The sequence below is a fragment of the Rhinatrema bivittatum genome, chromosome 6 (assembly GCF_901001135.1).
Source record: "Rhinatrema bivittatum chromosome 6, aRhiBiv1.1, whole genome shotgun sequence".
NCBI lineage: Eukaryota > Metazoa > Chordata > Amphibia > Gymnophiona > Rhinatrematidae > Rhinatrema > Rhinatrema bivittatum.
Window position 1 is genome coordinate 22934650 of NC_042620.1, and position 18018 is coordinate 22952667.

The 18018-nt window shown below is 43.7% G+C and overlaps 1 protein-coding gene across 1 annotated transcript in view; it reads right to left on the reverse strand.

The window, feature by feature from the left end:
• CNTNAP5 (contactin associated protein like 5) overlaps positions 1-18018 on the reverse strand; it is a 690244-nt gene that overhangs the window by 322325 nt on the left and 349901 nt on the right. The window contains exon 10 of the mRNA XM_029605214.1: positions 2453-2559. Within this exon, the coding sequence (XP_029461074.1) occupies positions 2453-2559 (107 nt within the window). The remainder of the gene's footprint in view (positions 1-2452; positions 2560-18018) is intronic.

Consider the following 18018-nt stretch of genomic DNA (forward strand, 5'->3'; position numbering starts at 1 on the left):
AATTACCCAAACAACAAGAAGACCCCATGCTACTGATGCAATTAATAGTAGTGGTTATTCCCTAAGTAAACTTGATTAATAGCCGTTAATGGACTTCTCCAAGAACTTCGCCAATCCTTTTTTGAACCCAGCTACACTAACTGCACTAACCACATCCTCTGGCAACAAACTCCAGAGCTTAATTGTGCGTTGAGTGAAAAAGAATTTTCTTCAATTAGTCTTAAATGTGCTATTTGCTAACTTCATGGAATGCCCCCTAGTCCTTCTATTATCTGAAAGTACAAATAACCGATTCACATCTACTTGTTCAAGACCTCTCATGATCTTAAAGACCTCTATGATATCCCCCCTCAGCCGTCTCTTCTCCAAGCTGAACAGCCCTAACCTCTTCAGCCTTTCCTCATAGGGGAGCTGTTCCATCCCCTTTATCATTTTGGTTGCCCTTCTCTGTACTTTCTCCATCGCGACTATATCTTTCTTGAGATGCCGTGACCATAAAGCTTTGAAATTGAAATATCTTAGATTATGCTTACAACAATCCTCTATTTGCAATACTTATCTGTCTGGTTTTCCTAGGACATATCTGGACTGAGAATTTACCACCATAATATGTTGGAAATAATTGCAAGATTACCAATTCTATGTAATCCTTCCTTAGTGTACAAGTCTGGTACTAAGGGGGGGGGGGCATAAAGTTATTTATAAGCTCTTTGGGGCAGGGACCCTGGCTAGCTCTTCCTTCTCCCATCCCAAGGTGTGGAAAGGAGTCCTCTGCGGTCCCAGTACGGGGTGGCTGGAGTGTTCAGCTGATTTTCCCTCTCATTGTACTGCGAGCTGTGCGTTGTGTGCCACACAAACCACTGACCGTGTCCAAAATACTTTACTGACACAGTTTCACTGAGTGCCACAATTAGATATGGCAAATCGCACACCAGAGTCTCTGCTGCACTTTCCAATGGCCGCTCCTTTCTCCTCTGTCTGTGCATTGATCTTTATTAGGCCAGAAATCCATCCACACTTCTGGATTAGACTGAACCGAGGTCCCTCTGGGCCAGGACCCCTTGGATGGACGGGAACCCCCTCCCCATGGCACAGAATTCAGTGTCTCTGTCCCTCAGGGCTCGGTTGGATGCCGGATGGGTGTCCTCCCTTGAATGTGGATCTCTTACTCACTGTTAGTAGATTAATCTTCTGGTGGGACCCCTGGAAGCAGGAATTCTTGGCAGACTGCAGGGTTTGCCAGTCCCCTTGATGGGCAGGAAGAGGGGCAGAAAACACTTCACACTTCCTCCCCGATGATGGAAAACAAATCTTCTTCCCCAACTTAAATAACTGCAGGAATCTGCTGCAGCGGGTCACCTCCTTTGTTGGACAAATCTTCCCTAAACACTGGGCGACTTCAGCCCAGAGGCTCCCAGGTCCCCGGCTTTGGAAAGGCCCAGGCCTCCAGCAGGGCTCCTCTAAATAAAAGTTTCAAAGTCCCCAAAAATGAGTCCCAGAGCAGCCGCTCTGCACCTCGTGAGGAGAGTACAGCAGCGGGGCCCTTTGACCCGTCCTGGAGGGGTCTCTGAGGCTCCAGGTAAGTCCAAATCCAACTTAGGAAAATCCAACCTCTCTCTCTGACTTCCAATCAATTCTGCCCCCAGAGCCTATGTCAGAGCTCTGCTATAAACCCTCTCAGGACCAGGGGCAGCCATTACAGCTCCGCCAGTGGAAGGATTGTCCATGAATGGATAATCCCCTAATTACTTCCCTAACTTCATTAGGCTGTTACAAGTCCTATTAGTAACCCAAAAGTGGTCTAGGTTACATCTAGAATGAGGGTTGCCAATTGCCTCCAGATTTTCAGGACAGGTTAATCCAGGCCTGGTTTCACCCCATTGCAAGTAGTTTTGCTTTTTCTAAGAAACTGCAGTAAGGAAAATAACACTACAAGTCCCTGCATGCAATGGGAGAAAACCAGGACTGGATCAACCTGTCCTGGAAAATCTGGAGCCAGTTGGTAACCCCATCTAGGGTTCAAATTCTAAATGATTGTAATTTGCAAGATCTTTACCCAGCTTTAAGTCATGCATAAAGTTTTTTAGCTATCAAATGTTTGGTAGATTTCCCTATAGCAATATCATTTATGGATAGAAGAAAATGTCAAAGCATCAAAATAGTACCAAAAATATATCAAATTCTCAGGAGGTTTGCAGAACAGAGCAGATTAGAAGCTGAGATAAAGCGAAAAAAGGCATCACTTTGACTTTGAATTTTATCTTCAGACATTGTCTTTTGAATATGTCAGGACAATTCTCTGTAAACTAATCTCCCTCTGTTTGGCTGATGACCCCTGGGGCATTGCTGCCTCAGATTGGCTTCCAGTAAAATATTAGCTGGTTCTTCCTCCCCATCACTGACATTTGTGTCACATCAATCTTATGTCAACGTGCATCACTTGTCTACTTACAGCTGTGGCACGTGGCTCCCGTATAGCCAGTGTCAGCACAGTCACAGGAAAAGGTGCTCCAGGATTGGGAGCAGGTTCCGCCATGTTCACAGTAATCTGGCAAACATCTAATGGAGAGACAAAGATGCATTCTGATGAATTCCAGCAAGGATCCTCCAGGAAACTCATGCAAAGAAATCAAGTCTACTTTATATTGTTTCCAAAGCTACGCACATGGGTAAGAGGGTCATTTTCAAAAACATTTACATGCTTAAAATGCAGTTTTATGGCATGCAAATAGAATTTTTGAAAATTACCCCGCGGGTTGTGCGATTTCATGGACACTTTTACGCAAACTTGGAAAGAGGCAATCCTGGAGGTGGAGCTGGGAGGGGAAACTGTTTACGCTCATACGTTTTGCTCTTTGAAAATATGCACACATTTACTCCTGTTGCCAAGTAGGATTCCACGTGCACCCACTCATTATTTAATCTGGCTTATGTGCCTAGGTCCGCTTTGAAAATTAAGGCTGACTTCAGCGTGTACTCTCTACAACATGGACTTCAGCTCTGAGTGAGCTGCTATGAAATTGCCAGCTAAGAACAGAAGCCCATAAGGAAGTGCCATGCTGGGTCAGAATTAAAGTCTCTTCAGCTCAGCATCCTGCCCCCTCAACAGTGTCCATTCCGGGGCACTTAGACAAACCCTGCAAATCATTAAATGGGAGATCTACTCCGTGTTCATCACTCACATTGCTAAATTATGTGCATTTTATAAAATATGTGTATCTCTACCCTGCAATGCACGTGTGTATCTATGCTTACGCATGAATACATGTAATGCATTGGGAGGATCACCTTGGTGGGGGTGTGGCACTTTATGTCCTGGAGGGTATAGAGTCCAACAGGATAAAGATCATACAAGAGACTAAATGCTCAGTAGAATCTATATGGGTAGAAATCCCATGTGTGTTGAGTAAGAGTATAGTGATAGGAGTATACTACCATCCACCTGGACAGAATGGTCAGACAGATGATGAAATGCTAAGAGAAATCAGGGAAGATAACCAATTTGGCAGTGCAATAATAATGGGAGATTTCAATTACACCAATATTGACTGGGTAAATGTAACATCAGGACTTGCAAGAGACAAAGTTCCTGGATGTAATAAATGACTGGTTCATGGAGCAATTGGTTCAGGAACCAACAAGAGAGGGAGCTATTTTAGATTTAATTCTTAGTGGAAAGCAGGATTTAGTGAGACAGGTAAAGGTGGTGGGGCCACTTGGCAACAGTGATCATAATGATCAAATTTAAACTAATAACTGGAAGGGGGACAATAAGTAAATCTGCAGCTCTAACACTAAACTTTCAAAAGGGAAACTTTGATAAAATGAGGAAAATAGTTAGAAAAAAACTGAAAGGTGCAGCTGCAAAGGTTAAAAGTGTTCAACAGGCTTGGACATTGTTTAAAAATACAATCCTAGAGGTGCAGTCCATATGTAGTCCACACATTAAGAAAGGTGGAAGGAAGGCAGAACGATTACCATCATTAACTTTTAAACAGGCACGCGGGTGCACATGTGCGTATGTTTGCCGGCTCATGTCCAGAGACGCGTCCATTTCATAACATACGCGCGTATATATGTGCGCATGTTATAAAGTAGCCTGGACGTGAGTAAATGTGCGCACAATTGTAAATGGACACTCATATGTGGGTGCGAATCCCGCTTCCACCGCGTAAGTGCAGAATTTTATAAGGGATGCGCCCCGGCACCTTGCGCCATTTTCACAGTTTGCTCCCAGTTCACCCAGTTAAGGGCTAGGACTTCCAAGCACCCCTAATGTAAAAGCCACCCTTCCCCCCTGTTAAAACCCGGCTAACTGGCCTAGACTTTTTTTGTTTCATTACTTAGCAGCAGTAAGGTTACGCAGCAGGGGAACCCGGCGTGCACCTGTGCTCCTAAGTATTTACGTGCACATCTCTTGGCCTTCCCCTGACATGCCCAAGCAGCACCGCTTTTAAGAATCTTTTCGCTTGTGCGCGCGGTGGGAAATAGGTGCGTCCATGGGTGGCTTATAACATTCGCACGGCATGCCCCAGCCCAACTTGTGTGTATAGCTCCCACTTTTGGCGAGTGCAGGGCTTTTAAGGTTCACCTGTATGTGCATGCTTTCATGTGCACAAGCCCAGGCAATATTATAACAAATCATTTGCGCACATAAACCCATAGGAGAGGAAACTGTCCTGCAGTGCAACAGGACAGAACCATTGGAAGTAAACACCAGAGGGAATACACATTAGAGATGTGAATCGTGTGCCCGATCGTCTTAACGATCGGGTTCGGCTAGAGGGGGGAAAAAATCTGATCGTGGGTGATGTGGGTGATGTGAATTGGAATTGGTTCCGATTCACATCGTTATTTTTTTTGTAGTGAGGCCCGACCCTTTAAAATTAACCCCTTACTTTCCCCCACCCTCCCGAACCCCCCCAAAACCTTTTTACGATTACCTGGTGGTTCAATGGGGGCGCAGGGACCGATCTCCCGCTCATGGGCCATCGGCGCCATTTTGACTGCCACTCAAAAATGGCGCCGATGGCCCGATAAAAAAACAACCCACCCGACCCTTTAAAAATGACCCCTTAGCTTCCCCCACCCTCCTGAGCCCCCCAAAACATTTTAAAATTACCTGGTGGTCTAGTAGTGGTCCCAGGAGCGATCTCCCATTCTCGGGCCGTCGGCTGCCACTCATAAAGATGGCGCCAATGGCCCTTTGCCCTTACCATGTGACAGGGTATCCGTGTGATTGGCCGGCTCCTGTCACATGGTAGGAGCACTGGATGGCCGGCGCTATCTTTAAAGATGGCGGCGGCCATCTTTACGATGGCGGCGGCCATCTTTAAATACGGCGGTGGCCATCTTTAAAGATGGCGGTGGCCATCTTTACGATGGCGGCGGCCATCTTTAAAGATGGCGCCAGTCAGCCAGTGCTCCTACCATGTAACAGGGGCCGGCCAATGGCACGGATACTCTGTCATATGGTAAGGGCAAAGGGCCATCGGCGCCATCTTTATGAGTGGCAGCCGACGGCCCGAGAACGGGAGATCGCTCCCGGAACCACCACTAGACCACCAGGTAATTTTAAAATGTTTTGGGGGGATTGGGAGGTTGGGGGAAGCTAAGGGGTCGTTTTTAAAGGGTCGGCTGGGTTTTTTTTTAATCGGGCCATCGGCGCCATTTTTGAGTGGCAGCCAAAATGGCGCCGATGGACCGAGAGCAGGAGATCGGTCCCCGCGCCCCCACTGGACCACCAGGTACTCGTAAAAAGTTTTGGGGGGGTTTGGGAGAGTGGAGGAAGGTAAGGGATTCGTTTTATAGGGTCGGGGTGGGTTTAGGGGTTTTTTTGGTGTGCCGGTTTTCCCCGCCCTCCCCCCTCCCCCGATTTACGATTTTTCACGATAAATCGGGGGAATTTCTATTGTATCGCGACTCTGAACAATTTTTGACGATTTAAAATATATCTGACAATTGTTTTAAATCGTCAAAAAACGATTCACATCCCTAATACACATAAATGCCTTTCGTATACTCCTCCATAATCTTAATGACACGAAAAAGCCAAGAAATGCTTGTTAAACATATACTGTATCTGTATTGTCCCAACTGCTTATTAACAGATGCAGAAGTTTGCACAGATACACAGTGGAGTCTCTATGGCCAGTCCTGTCGAAAATGAAAACATTCCACAAAATGGCATTTTGCAGAATTATTTTTTTTTTACAGTAAATTTAGAATTTCTGCGTTGCAAGCTCTACAGAGTCACAGAATTGCTGCAAATGAAAACCAGTAAATTGCCATTTTGTGTCTTACTCTTCTTTCTACTTGACTCACCTTGTAGAAAACGGTATTGAGAGGCTATTAAGAATATATTTATGTCTACCAATTATTCTTCCCCTTTCTCTATAAACACATTCCCCAGGTGGCAGTTCCTTTTAGAGACCTGAATCCACCGTCAGAAGAGACTGCTGTGTCACGACTGAGATTCAGGTGGGAGGGTTATGAGCATTGCTTCAGGAAATCCCTGGCCCCTTTCTGATTGCTGAGCAGAAGCTGGCCGCTCCTGCCTGACTGATGAACAGAGATCCAACAGAGATTGGATTCTTAATTTATCTACAGCAAAATTAGCACAGTTCTACTAGGAAACTGATAGACGTCCAAACAGCTGGCCAAAATAACTTTCCATCCCTTATGGGTAATACTGCGACAATGGTATTTTCAGCAGCTATATTGTCATAATGCGTTGTTGGATGTGTTACCACAAATTCAGGCCGATACAGTAAAGTCACGCAGAAAATGGCCACTCAGTGTCGCGCGCCTGCTTTCCTAATGCGCGCCCAGTCACAGCTCCTGGGCACGCAATACAATATTTAAATGAGGGGGGTCACGCTAAAAGGAGGTGCTAGGGACAATTGCACGCCCCTAGCGCCTCCTTGGCAGCAGGCGCCCAGGAGAGGCGGCTGTCAGCAGGTTAAGGAAACGGACGCTCATAAAATTGAGTATATGGGCCGCATGTGAGCAACGTGTATTTTAAAAGCCACAAATTAAGTGCATATTCCGGGACGAGGCCAAGAGTTACATGCATAAATCCATATTTTCAATATGGCGGATGCAGTGTGCTAGCATGGTAGCCACACATGTTTACTTCTTCTCTTGATGAGATGTAGGTATGCATAAATCTCTATTTAGGCCTAAATTGACTGGGTTAGGGGTCTGGGTCACCTGGGAGGCATGCAGGCTGAAGAACCAGAGGGGCCCTGGATGTTCTCGAGATGGACTGGACAAACTGGTGGACTAATTGGTAAAACAGGTAAAGGCCTTCACACAAGCACGCTTTAAAATCCACTTACCTTTTACCATGCGTTAAAGCCGACAAAGTCCTAAGGAAGATACGTGAAATGGGTTTGCTCCAGTAACCACTTAAAATTAAGAGTACTCATATGCATGGTAGGCATATTTTAAATCATGCTCGCAAAATTGTGTGCATGATTTCAAACTCCAGTGTATGTGCTCTGATTTTAAAGTTACTGTCTATGTTTCCAAAAATACATTTATTACTACCAGGGTCTTCACCTCAATCCCCATCAGAATTTTTTTAAAGGCCCATTCAACATTGAAAAAGACAAACTGAAAGAGTAGTTAAACTGTACGACATACTGATCTACGTTAGTTTTTAATTTGTTAAACAAGGTTTTATGACTTAGTTGAAGGATAAGATCAATACTATTTATAATCATCTCCAAACAAAATTCCCACTGAAACCAGTAGCAGGCAGCAAGCTCCATGAAAGGAAAGCTGTCAAAGTAATTGTGCAGAATATGGAGGTAATTTTCAAAGAATTTAAGTGCGTGAAACTGGACTTTACGTGCCTAAATGGGCTTTTGAAATTTGCTCCTTTTAAATGTGTAACTCCTTTGAAACTTCACTGAATTCTCTAAAGTTTTTACACGTGCAAATGGACTTTACATGTGTAAAGGTGCATTTGAAAATTGCTATGGTAGCTGCTACTTTTATGCACGTAACTCCTTTGAAAATTCACTCCTAAGTGTTTAAATCGTTCTCTGGGAAAGAGGTCGGATCTAGCAGTTAGGAGTCAAGACTTATGTTTAAGGGGAACAAAACGTGACTCCTTCCTCTGAACCTACAAATCCACAAAGCTTTTATTCCCAAATGCAGAGAAATGAATTCAAAAAGCATCACCCAGCACCCAGAGCTCTATTTCCTGCTACAGAAGGGTGAACAACACTTGATTGTGAACAAACAGAGGGAATCATAAAAGAGGAGCAAAAATTAATTCTTTATCTTTGAATGTTTATCTCTTATGGAGAATTGTGTTCAGACCCCAAATGTAAAGAAGGCAGGAGGACTTGCAAGAAATAACATGGCATGGTCCTAATGACCACAAGCAGGGCAGTATTTATTCCGACTGACTCTTCATTGTTATTTATTTTGCAGTTTGCAATATTGCTCCGCAGCACCTTCTGGTTTCTGTCCAAGAAAGTTTTGTGTACCCTCTTAAACGATTTCTCTCCTTGAGGCTTCACGCAGAGGTTGCGGTAGGACAATTTCGCTTCCTGAAGCGTCCCATTCCTTTGTGACAATTGTCTCCACATGCAATTTGATCTCTTTCATCCAATGGACGTCGTCGGCCCAGCTGTGGCTAGTCAGTTGCTCATTTCTGTACCTAGGCTCAGTAATGCAAATGCTTTTCCGAGGACTGGGGGTGTAAGGTCAGACTGTTGTATCGGTGCTGCAGTGCTGCAGACTCTCTGCACGGAGCTTTGATCCTGGGACCGCTCACAAGTACATTACCACAGAAGTGCCCTGTCTATAATATAGATGAGACCTGCGGGCATGCCTTGAAGCAGCTCCTGATTGCTTGGGACCGCAGTGCTTTTCTAATGATCGATACCAGATTTACAGTTGAAGTGCGCTAGCTGTTCATGCCTTATCATCTATGTGATTTTGTTTTATGACTTTGTACCAGCTATTTGGATCCCCTATTATATTTGTGGTTTCAAGGTAATTTGCCCTTGATGCAGGCACTGTTGCTGAATCAACGCTATGTCGTGTTGTGTATTTTAATGATATATGGATTGTGTATTTAACTGATATATTTCAGTTGTGTATCACATTGGTTTTTTTTTAACCTGTATATTAAAGGTTTTATATTCTTATCTTCATATTTGTTTTGTTTTCATATTTATCACGTATTAGTTATTATTTTCTTTTATCAGTGAGTTCACCTTTAAGTTTAAGGAACTAACAAATGCTTGGGCACAGATTCTATATAGTTGTACTTTTGCTTTTATGGGATTGCTTACTTTTGAATGTACTTTCATGTCGAAAACATAGACAATAGGCATATTATCCATCTGATTGATGATTCTTGGGGCCTTGTTCAATAAAGATTTTTTTTTTGCTTATGAATAGAATGGGAAAAAAAATCCTGTTCTTAAGTAAGACCCTTTGTACTGGTATAAAGCTTTAACTAACAAAATAATGTTTCCTGATCTACAGCTGATGCACATCAGTAAGTAGTCAATGCCACATGTCGTGGTAGTCCTTATCCAACACAGATTATAAATCAAGACGATGTGAAATTCTCTCCCACCCTAAAACAACAGCCAATGATTGGAGGTAAAATACCATTAATCTGATCAATGCAGTCAGAAGCCATTGACGAGCAGCCTAGCCCAACAGATCTTGTATATAAGGGTCATGGGTTCGTATTAATAAATGCTTGCAATCATGATCTACAGAGGATTTGGATTGTATTTTTAGGAGCTAACTCTCCAGGTTTCAAACAACAGTGTTACGTAAAAATGTCTTTCTTTTTAAGCCATCAGAATTTAGATCAACAACAACACTTTTATAACAACTATAGTATGGATTCAAAATATCAAATATGTCAACACATTTCCCATTTCTTTTTTTTTAACATGCCTCCCATAACCAACATAACATAAAACAGCTAGCAAAATAAGTTTCATAGAGTCTGGATGATCTCAGCTTGGATCAGTTCATTAGAATGAAGTTGTCACTCATCACCTCATCATAGACCCACATCAACTTGTGACATGAACATGCTGAACGTGCCAGTGATGCCAAATGTTAGGGAAATGAAAGTGGCAACACAGCCACGGAAAGCTGGTGCACAAAATAAAAAGACAAAGTCCAACTCAGCTAAACTGTCCCCAGCAGGCTTATAGGACTACAATAGAAGGTTACACACGGGGAGGATAATTTTCAAACAGAGAGCTGAAGTCTGCAAATGCAAAGTACTTTGCAGGCTTTAGTCCAAATTTTCAAAGTGGACTTGTGCACATAACTCCATTTTTTAATTTGTGGATTGTCTCGGTTTTAAGCGCACCTATACCCGCAGGAAGTTATACCTGCTCTGGAACAGCTGCAATTTTCCGCATGTAGATTTCCATATATACTTTAAAAAATCACAACGATTTCCATATATACTTTAAAAAATCACAACGATTTCCTACACCAACTTCATCCCCAGAAGAATGTCTCTTTCTTGTGTGAGTAAAACGTATGCATGTATAGCTCTTGTGCACGGAGTCATAAGGGGAGGGTCAGACAACATGTAAGGCCCCAGGATTTCCAGGGGGTTCCCGCACAGGAGGGAGAAAAAGGCAGTCCTTCAAAGAGAGAAAGAGCAAAACCATAGGGGGCTGTTCTACACTCCAAACATCACCCATCACTCCAAATTGTTATTCATAATAAACCCTTTACTGATCACTGGTGGCAGGAACCAAATCAAAGTCTGACAGTACTCTAGAGGACAATGCACCACACTGTATACCATATCCAGAAATACATATCTCAGACTCTTCCATACACTCCTTCCTACAAAGATAAGTTCTTTGAGACATGAGCCCATCCACTCTGGGCCCTCCCTGTATCTTTTGCAGCCTAGCAAGACAATCCTCTCTACTGAATCCAGACTCTAAAGAGATCCCTTCTTTCTGTGCGGGTATGTGGGGCGGGGTCCTCAGACGCAGTTTCCTCACAGACTACTTCTCTTCTGGATTCTCTGGAGACCGAGGACTTTTCCCCTCTTGCACTCTGCTTTCAGACATCCCCTTGCCCAATAGGATAACACTCCTTCAGGCCTTGTCCCTGTGGAGGGACAGATCCACCCGTGTTTCCTCCACAACCACAGACACTTGTTCCCTTAGCCCTGTTCTAAGGCTGATTCTTGACTCTTCCTGTGTCACATGGACACAGGAGTTTTGTTAACACACAGAACCCTCCCAGTGAGGAGTGGTACACTACACTAACACACCTATGATACACTGACCTCAAACATGGGGCCAGGTCTGGATGAGGACCTCTGACTCACACTGCTGGCAAAATGACTTGTTGAGGCCACTGCTGCCATTTTACTAATGGGCAAACAGCTTGTAAGGGGCAGATTTTGGGGTCTCCTTACATGTGAAATGGCATTTTGCACATACTTTTATATACACAACCCCCAATTGATTTTCAAAATGCCACTTATGTACATAAAACAGAGTTTCATGTGCATAAGTTGACCTGAAAATCAAGCCCGAAACAAAGGTGAAAATATTTTACACAACAAGTGCGAGTCCCTATAGAATTTAAAGAGCTAGTTCTGGGTTCTGGGCTTGTTCTGAATGCTGTCTTGTTCTATAAGTTAAGTCCCTCCTAGGAACACAAACCTGGAGAGAAATCTGCACAGGAAAGAGAGGGTTAAAGGGTTAACTCCCACAGGAGAAATAACTTTAAAAATTGTATTTTATCTTTAAAAGAGTCTATCAAGAACAATGCTCTTTCCTTTGTATGGGTTTGTAATGAATTCCCTTGCATTTTGAAATAAATGTACTTGAATGCATTTTGAAAATCAAATAGGATGCATTACAAAAGAAAAAGCAAATAAAGGCTACAGTAGCTACAATATACAAGTTACTCTTCATAAAGCATTTCAATGATTTTTGGGTGATGTTTATTGAACCATAAATTTCCAAGGTTATTTACAACATTTATAAATACTGGAGCCATTATTTGCAATGCAGTGTTTCAAAAATACCACACATGTGTTCCTTTATGATGTTCGCAATGTTAGCCAAATAGCTTGAGCTTTCATAATAATCAGTTCATCATAATTACTCTCTTCCTCTGTCTTAGTCTATTTGCTTTAATTAGCAACCAACTGCATTGATTTTGCTTTGGTCAGATGATAAAGCTTTTCAAATACATTTCTATTGCATATCTGCATTAACAATTATCATAATCACATCTCATCCCAGTAGTTACAATGCTCATTATAATGATAATATGTCCCAATTAGAAGCCAATTTTATGATGAGGTTTGGAAAATAAACTGGTGGGGCGTGCTAATGGATGGGTAAAGCACCCATAGTTCAATTCCAAGAATATTTCACTCTTAACATCCTTATTTGTGGCCTGATTTTGACAAAGCATGCAAGTAGGTCCTGTTTCCATCTTTGGAAAGAGTATTATGATGATCTCATGCTGAAAAGTTGAAACTATGTATACTAGTACTGGGTAGTGATGTGTTTCCTTTTCAGCCCGCAGTGGGAAATAATCATATTTCCCACAGTTTGGACCTTTGAAATTCAGGGGGACCCGAATTTTGGGTTAGTGCGCACTAACATCCGTTAGTGCGCACTAACATTTTACCATTTGCGTGCACTAATGGAAGTTAGGGCGCACTAACCTGAAAATGAATTTTTCCCGAAATTCGTTGAAATTGCCTAATTCATCCTGAACGAAGGCACATCCCTAGCACTGGTATGCACAAGAGTCACCAGGAAAAAAAAGTGCATGCCCTATTAGGAACTAGGGAGGTGCATTCATTTGAAACAAATGGGTATAAAGCAATGAATGAGACTATTTTTGTTTCATTTGTTGATTCCCAAAATGAAAGGAGGGTTCTCACAAATGTAAACAACATTTTTATTTATTTATTTATGTTTCTCCTTGAAGTCTATGATCCATTGAAAACAGCACAGTGAGACTAGTAACTACAACAACCAACCATTGCTGGTGTGAGGTAGCAGGAAGCCCGGAACTGAGGCAGCAGGAGTAGGCAAATAGACAGGATGGAGGACAATCAAGGGGAAGCTTAACTAATCGCTTCCCCTTTAAAGGTCTGAACACGGACAAAGAAACTCCATTTCCTCTATTGGATTTCAGAGGAAAAGCTTGTCTTTTCAGAAGCTCTCAGTATAAGAAAAAAAAGCTTACTAAAAAAGGAGAATTTCGACTTTGGCAAAGGACTTTTTATCTTCAATCAATCACAATGGTCTCACTGTAACAGAGAGACAGAGGCACTGCTTCCTGCCTGGAGATAAAGAAGCAGTGAACATTGCTTATTTTGTGTCTCTCTGGCTCTCCACAATGCACTGCACTAAGGTTGATTCACTGCAGACAGATTACCATGAAGAAAAGCACAGCCTTGACAGCCTTTGCAAATTATTCTCTTTCTGACAGTTCTTTTTGTGTGTGTAAAAGGAGTCACTCAGCAATTCATACACACACACACATGTGCATGTGTGTGTGTATGAGTATGTGTGTGTTTGTGTATGAGAGTGAGATAGAAAGAGATATTTTTGCACACATTGAGGTAAATTTTAAGACTCGTGCGGGCACAGTTGTGCGTGTGTTTGCCAGCGCACACATTGACGCGGCGATTTTATAACATACACGCGCATGTTATAAAATCAGCTATACGCGCGTACATGTGCCCACAACTTTATACCGATGCGCGCATGTGTGCACAAATGCTGATTCGAACTCATAAATGGGAGGAATTTTAGTAGATATGAACGCTGATGCAGTTACCTGTTTCCCCAGTTCATTCCCAGTTTACCCCAATAAAGGAGAGGGCTTCCTGAGCTCCCTCATTAACTTGCCTCACTTTTACCTTATTAGCCACGACCCTTAAAACCCCGCTGACAAGCCTAATTTTTGTTATTTTATTACTTACACACCATCCATAGTAGAAGGAAAGTTACATGGTAGGGGACACTGGTGTGCACTTGAGCGCCTATATAATTGCAGACTTCATGCCACAAACTCAGCTCGCCTAGACCCTACCCATGCCCTCCCATTCCTTGCCCTCACCCTTCCTCTTTTTTGCTATTTGTGATTTGTGTGCATAATGGGAGATATGCGCGTATCTACAAGGGTTTTAAATTCTGCATGGCACATGCCGGGAGAGGCTTGGGTGTGCGTAGGGGTTTTAAAATCCACCAGAAAGTTAGAGACTGAGTTTGTGCCACTGGCAAGCAACTAATTCTGCTTGGCAAGTTGGCAGTGCTTATTAAGCACTGAAATGAACTCAGTCTTTCAACTTGATTGAATGTGTGTGAGACAGACAAACACTGGGTCAGTTTTGGAGTCAGTGGTACACTGTCAACAAAGTATATTGTGACATCTCATGGTGCCTTGGGGTGCTCATGCCACTCTTTGGGGCTGATTTTAATTCCTACACGCGCGGGGGTACATTTGTGTGCACTACCCGGCACGCACAAATGTAAACCCGATTGTATAAAATGCACGTGCTGCCGTGCGTATGTTATAAAATCCAGGGTCAGCGCACGCAAGGGGGTGCACACATGTGTACCTTGTGCACACCGAGCCCGAGGGGAGCCCCGATGGCTTTCCCTGTTCCCTCCACAGCCATCGCCAGGCTCGTATACAGGGTTGCAAAAATATTCTGGGGTATGCCATGGTACTTCGCAGCCCAGGGCGCAGCTGAATAATACTTAAAGGGGAGCTAGGTTGCGACATCTTATTTAACATCCCTGGTGTACAATAACAGTAGGTCCCTGTAATCCACTCACCCACATACTTTGCAACTGACATGCCACATTATAAAGTCTGAAATCTGGCAAATTAAGCCCTCCCTGCTGCCGGGGGCGCTCCAAGACGGTATAAGCCAACCGAGCCCGTTTCCCCCTTCACAGGAACTTTTGTAAACTAGCGCGCAAGTGACGAAGATCCCCGGCTTTCAGCCAACAGGGAATCATGTGCAGCAAGTAAAGAAACAGCGGCGCTAGCACCATTTTGATAAGAGGACGCCTACCAAGTAGGGAAAGTGGCAAGGGGGTCCAGAGCTGCAGCTGCTCCCGAAGTTAAAGGAGACATGGGACAGTATTCAGCTCGTAAAGCCGTTCCAACTGTCGGGGTACCCATACACCCAGATACTTAATTTTGTCAGGGGCCCACTGAAAGGGAAAGGGGTCGTCCCAAGAACCATGCAGGTGAGTGTTTAGAGCCAGGGCCTCTGACTTTCCATAACTGATTTTCAGCCCCGCCACCAGTCGAAACTGATCAAAAAGGTAAATAATAGTAGGCACACTGGTGCGAGGTCGTCCCACAAACAACAGGATATCATCAGCAAATAAAGCAGTCTTCAAGGGGTGGCCATCTACACTTATCCCATTGAATCCCGGATCATTTCTCAGCCGGATAGCCAGGGGTTCTAAGGCTAACACAAATAGCAATGGGGAAAGGGGGCATCCCTGCCAGACCCCGCAGTATAAAGGAAAGAGGTCTGTAGGCTCCCCGTTAAGCAGAAAAGAGGCGCTAGAGTTACGGTAAAGAGCCTCCAACCATTGGAGATAGACCCCTGTAAAGCCGTAGCAGCAAAAAGCCCAAAACATGTATTCCCAGGACAAGGAATCAAAGGCCTTTTCCGCATCAAGACTCAAAACTAAAGCCTCCACTGGCCAGTGATAGCTTAAGACTGCCAGCAAGCACCTTACATTACATACCCCCCTGCCGCCCTTTGACAAACCCCATCTGATCATTATGGATAAGGTGGGGCAAAATTCCATTTAATCGGGCTGCCAGGACAGCTGCCAGAATTTTTACATCTACGTCTAGTAAGGAAATGGGTCTATAGGAACCCACTTCCAAGGGGTCTTTCCCTGGCTTCGGGAGAGCGACAATGACCGACCGGTTGGAGGCCTCGGCAATGCGATCAGAAAGCAGAAGGTCAGCATAATATTTCTGCAGCGGGGGACAGAACTGTGGTCCTCAATATCGTGTAAAATTCAGAGCCTAGCCCATCTTGGCCCGCCGCCTTTCCCAATCTGAGCTCGTGGACGACAGCGTAGATTTCCCCCTCAGTGATGGGGCAATTTAATGCCGTAACCTGAGCTACCGTTAACAAGGGCCACGAGATCCCTTGAGAGAGGGACTCAGCGACATCGGCGTCCATAGGCTTAGAGCCATATAGGGACATATAATATTCCCTGAATCTACATGCAATGTCAGTGGGAGCATTCAAAGAGACCCCCTGGCTATTTCGGATCCCCGTTACAGATGCCCGCTGGCCCCTGGGCCTAATGAGGTGAGTCATCAGTCTACCGGCCCTATTCCCCTGGTAATATAACTGGTACTGATAATAGCGGAGCGATTTAGACGCCCTTTGGTGGAGTCAGCCACTGCCTTAGACTCCCCAGTCAAGGAGGCCACGTGCTGCTGCTGCGCTTGTTTAAGAACAGCAGTTAACCTCAAGATTTCAGCGTTAGATTGTTTATTTATTCTAGTCACATACGCTATGACTGCCCCACGCATCACAACTTTTCCGGCCTCCCACACGGTCGCTACGCTCATATCTGAGGTCGCATTGTGTTTTAAGTATTCCAGCCAATCATTCTGCAAGAGAGCTGGTAAATCATCAAAACATTTTTTTTAACCTTCCTTGTGCTGAGAAGGGATTCATGTGCACTTACTGTAAAGAAATGCTTTTTAACAGAAAAATGGAAATGAAAGAACAGAAATGGATAGGAAAAAATAAAGTTTATAAAGTGAAATGTGTGCCGGCAGTCTGGTTAGGAAAAGGGACGCTCAGTTAATGAGCGTCCCTTTTCCTAACTCCTGGCTGTGCACAGGTTAGGAAAACGGACGCTTGTAAAATTGAACGTCCGTTTTCCTAACCCACACTGGCAGTCCCCTCTCCCGGGTGCCTGATGCCGAGGAGTTGCTAGGGGCACCCAATTTCCCCTCCTTTTTACCGCGGCAGCCCATTTAAATATTAAATTGGGCGCCCAAGAGAGGTGGATCGGCACTCATTAAGAGAGCAGGCCCTCAATCATGAGTGCCCCTTTAACGTGCACCGATATCGCACCGGCCTGTAAGAGGGGAAATTCATTGCATTTGAAGGAGAAAGGCTTGCGCTAGCAGCAGTGTTGTTAAAGGTTAATAGCAGTATGTTTTTTGGAAATTAAGGACTGGACCACTAATTGAAAGTCTTTCAAACACTATTTTGAAACTTTCAAGAAAGTAGGATACAAAATACCTCAAATTTTCCTCTGGGACATTATAAAATTTATATGACTACTTTTTCTAAATGGAATTTTAAGGGATGTAGTTTAAAATGTTTGATTTTTTTCCTAATAAAATCCATGTTAAAAATGTAAAAACTTGTTAGTACTTCTCGGGCTTTAGAGATTTAGGGGTACATTTTCAAACATTTGCGTGGGCGTACATGTTCACGCGCTACCCGGCGCACACACATGTATGCCCAATTTTATATCATGTGCACGAAAATTGGGGCTCGGCACATGCAAAGGGGTGCACACTAGTGCATTTTGTGCGCACCGACGCATGCAGCCTTCCCCCATTTCCTTCCCCCTAAACTAACCTTCCCACCCCTTCCCCTAACCCTCCCACCCCCTAGCCCTATCCTATAGGGGTGTGCATTTCACATCACTATTTAGGCATGCTAATAGATGCATATTTTTCTTTTGACCTTTTTTCATTTGAGGAATACACTTTATCTGAGCTTCAAATATAGTGTTTTTATACAGTCTCCATTCCTTATGCAAACTTTTAACCTTTGTAGCTGGTCCTTTTAGTTTCCTTCTAAATAATTTTTCATCTTATAATAGTCTCCTTTCTGAAAGTGATATGTTATCGCAGTAGTTTTATTTATTATTTTCCATCTAGTGATTATCTCAAATTTGATTGCATTATGATTATTATTGCCAAATGGCTCCAATTTGATGTTAA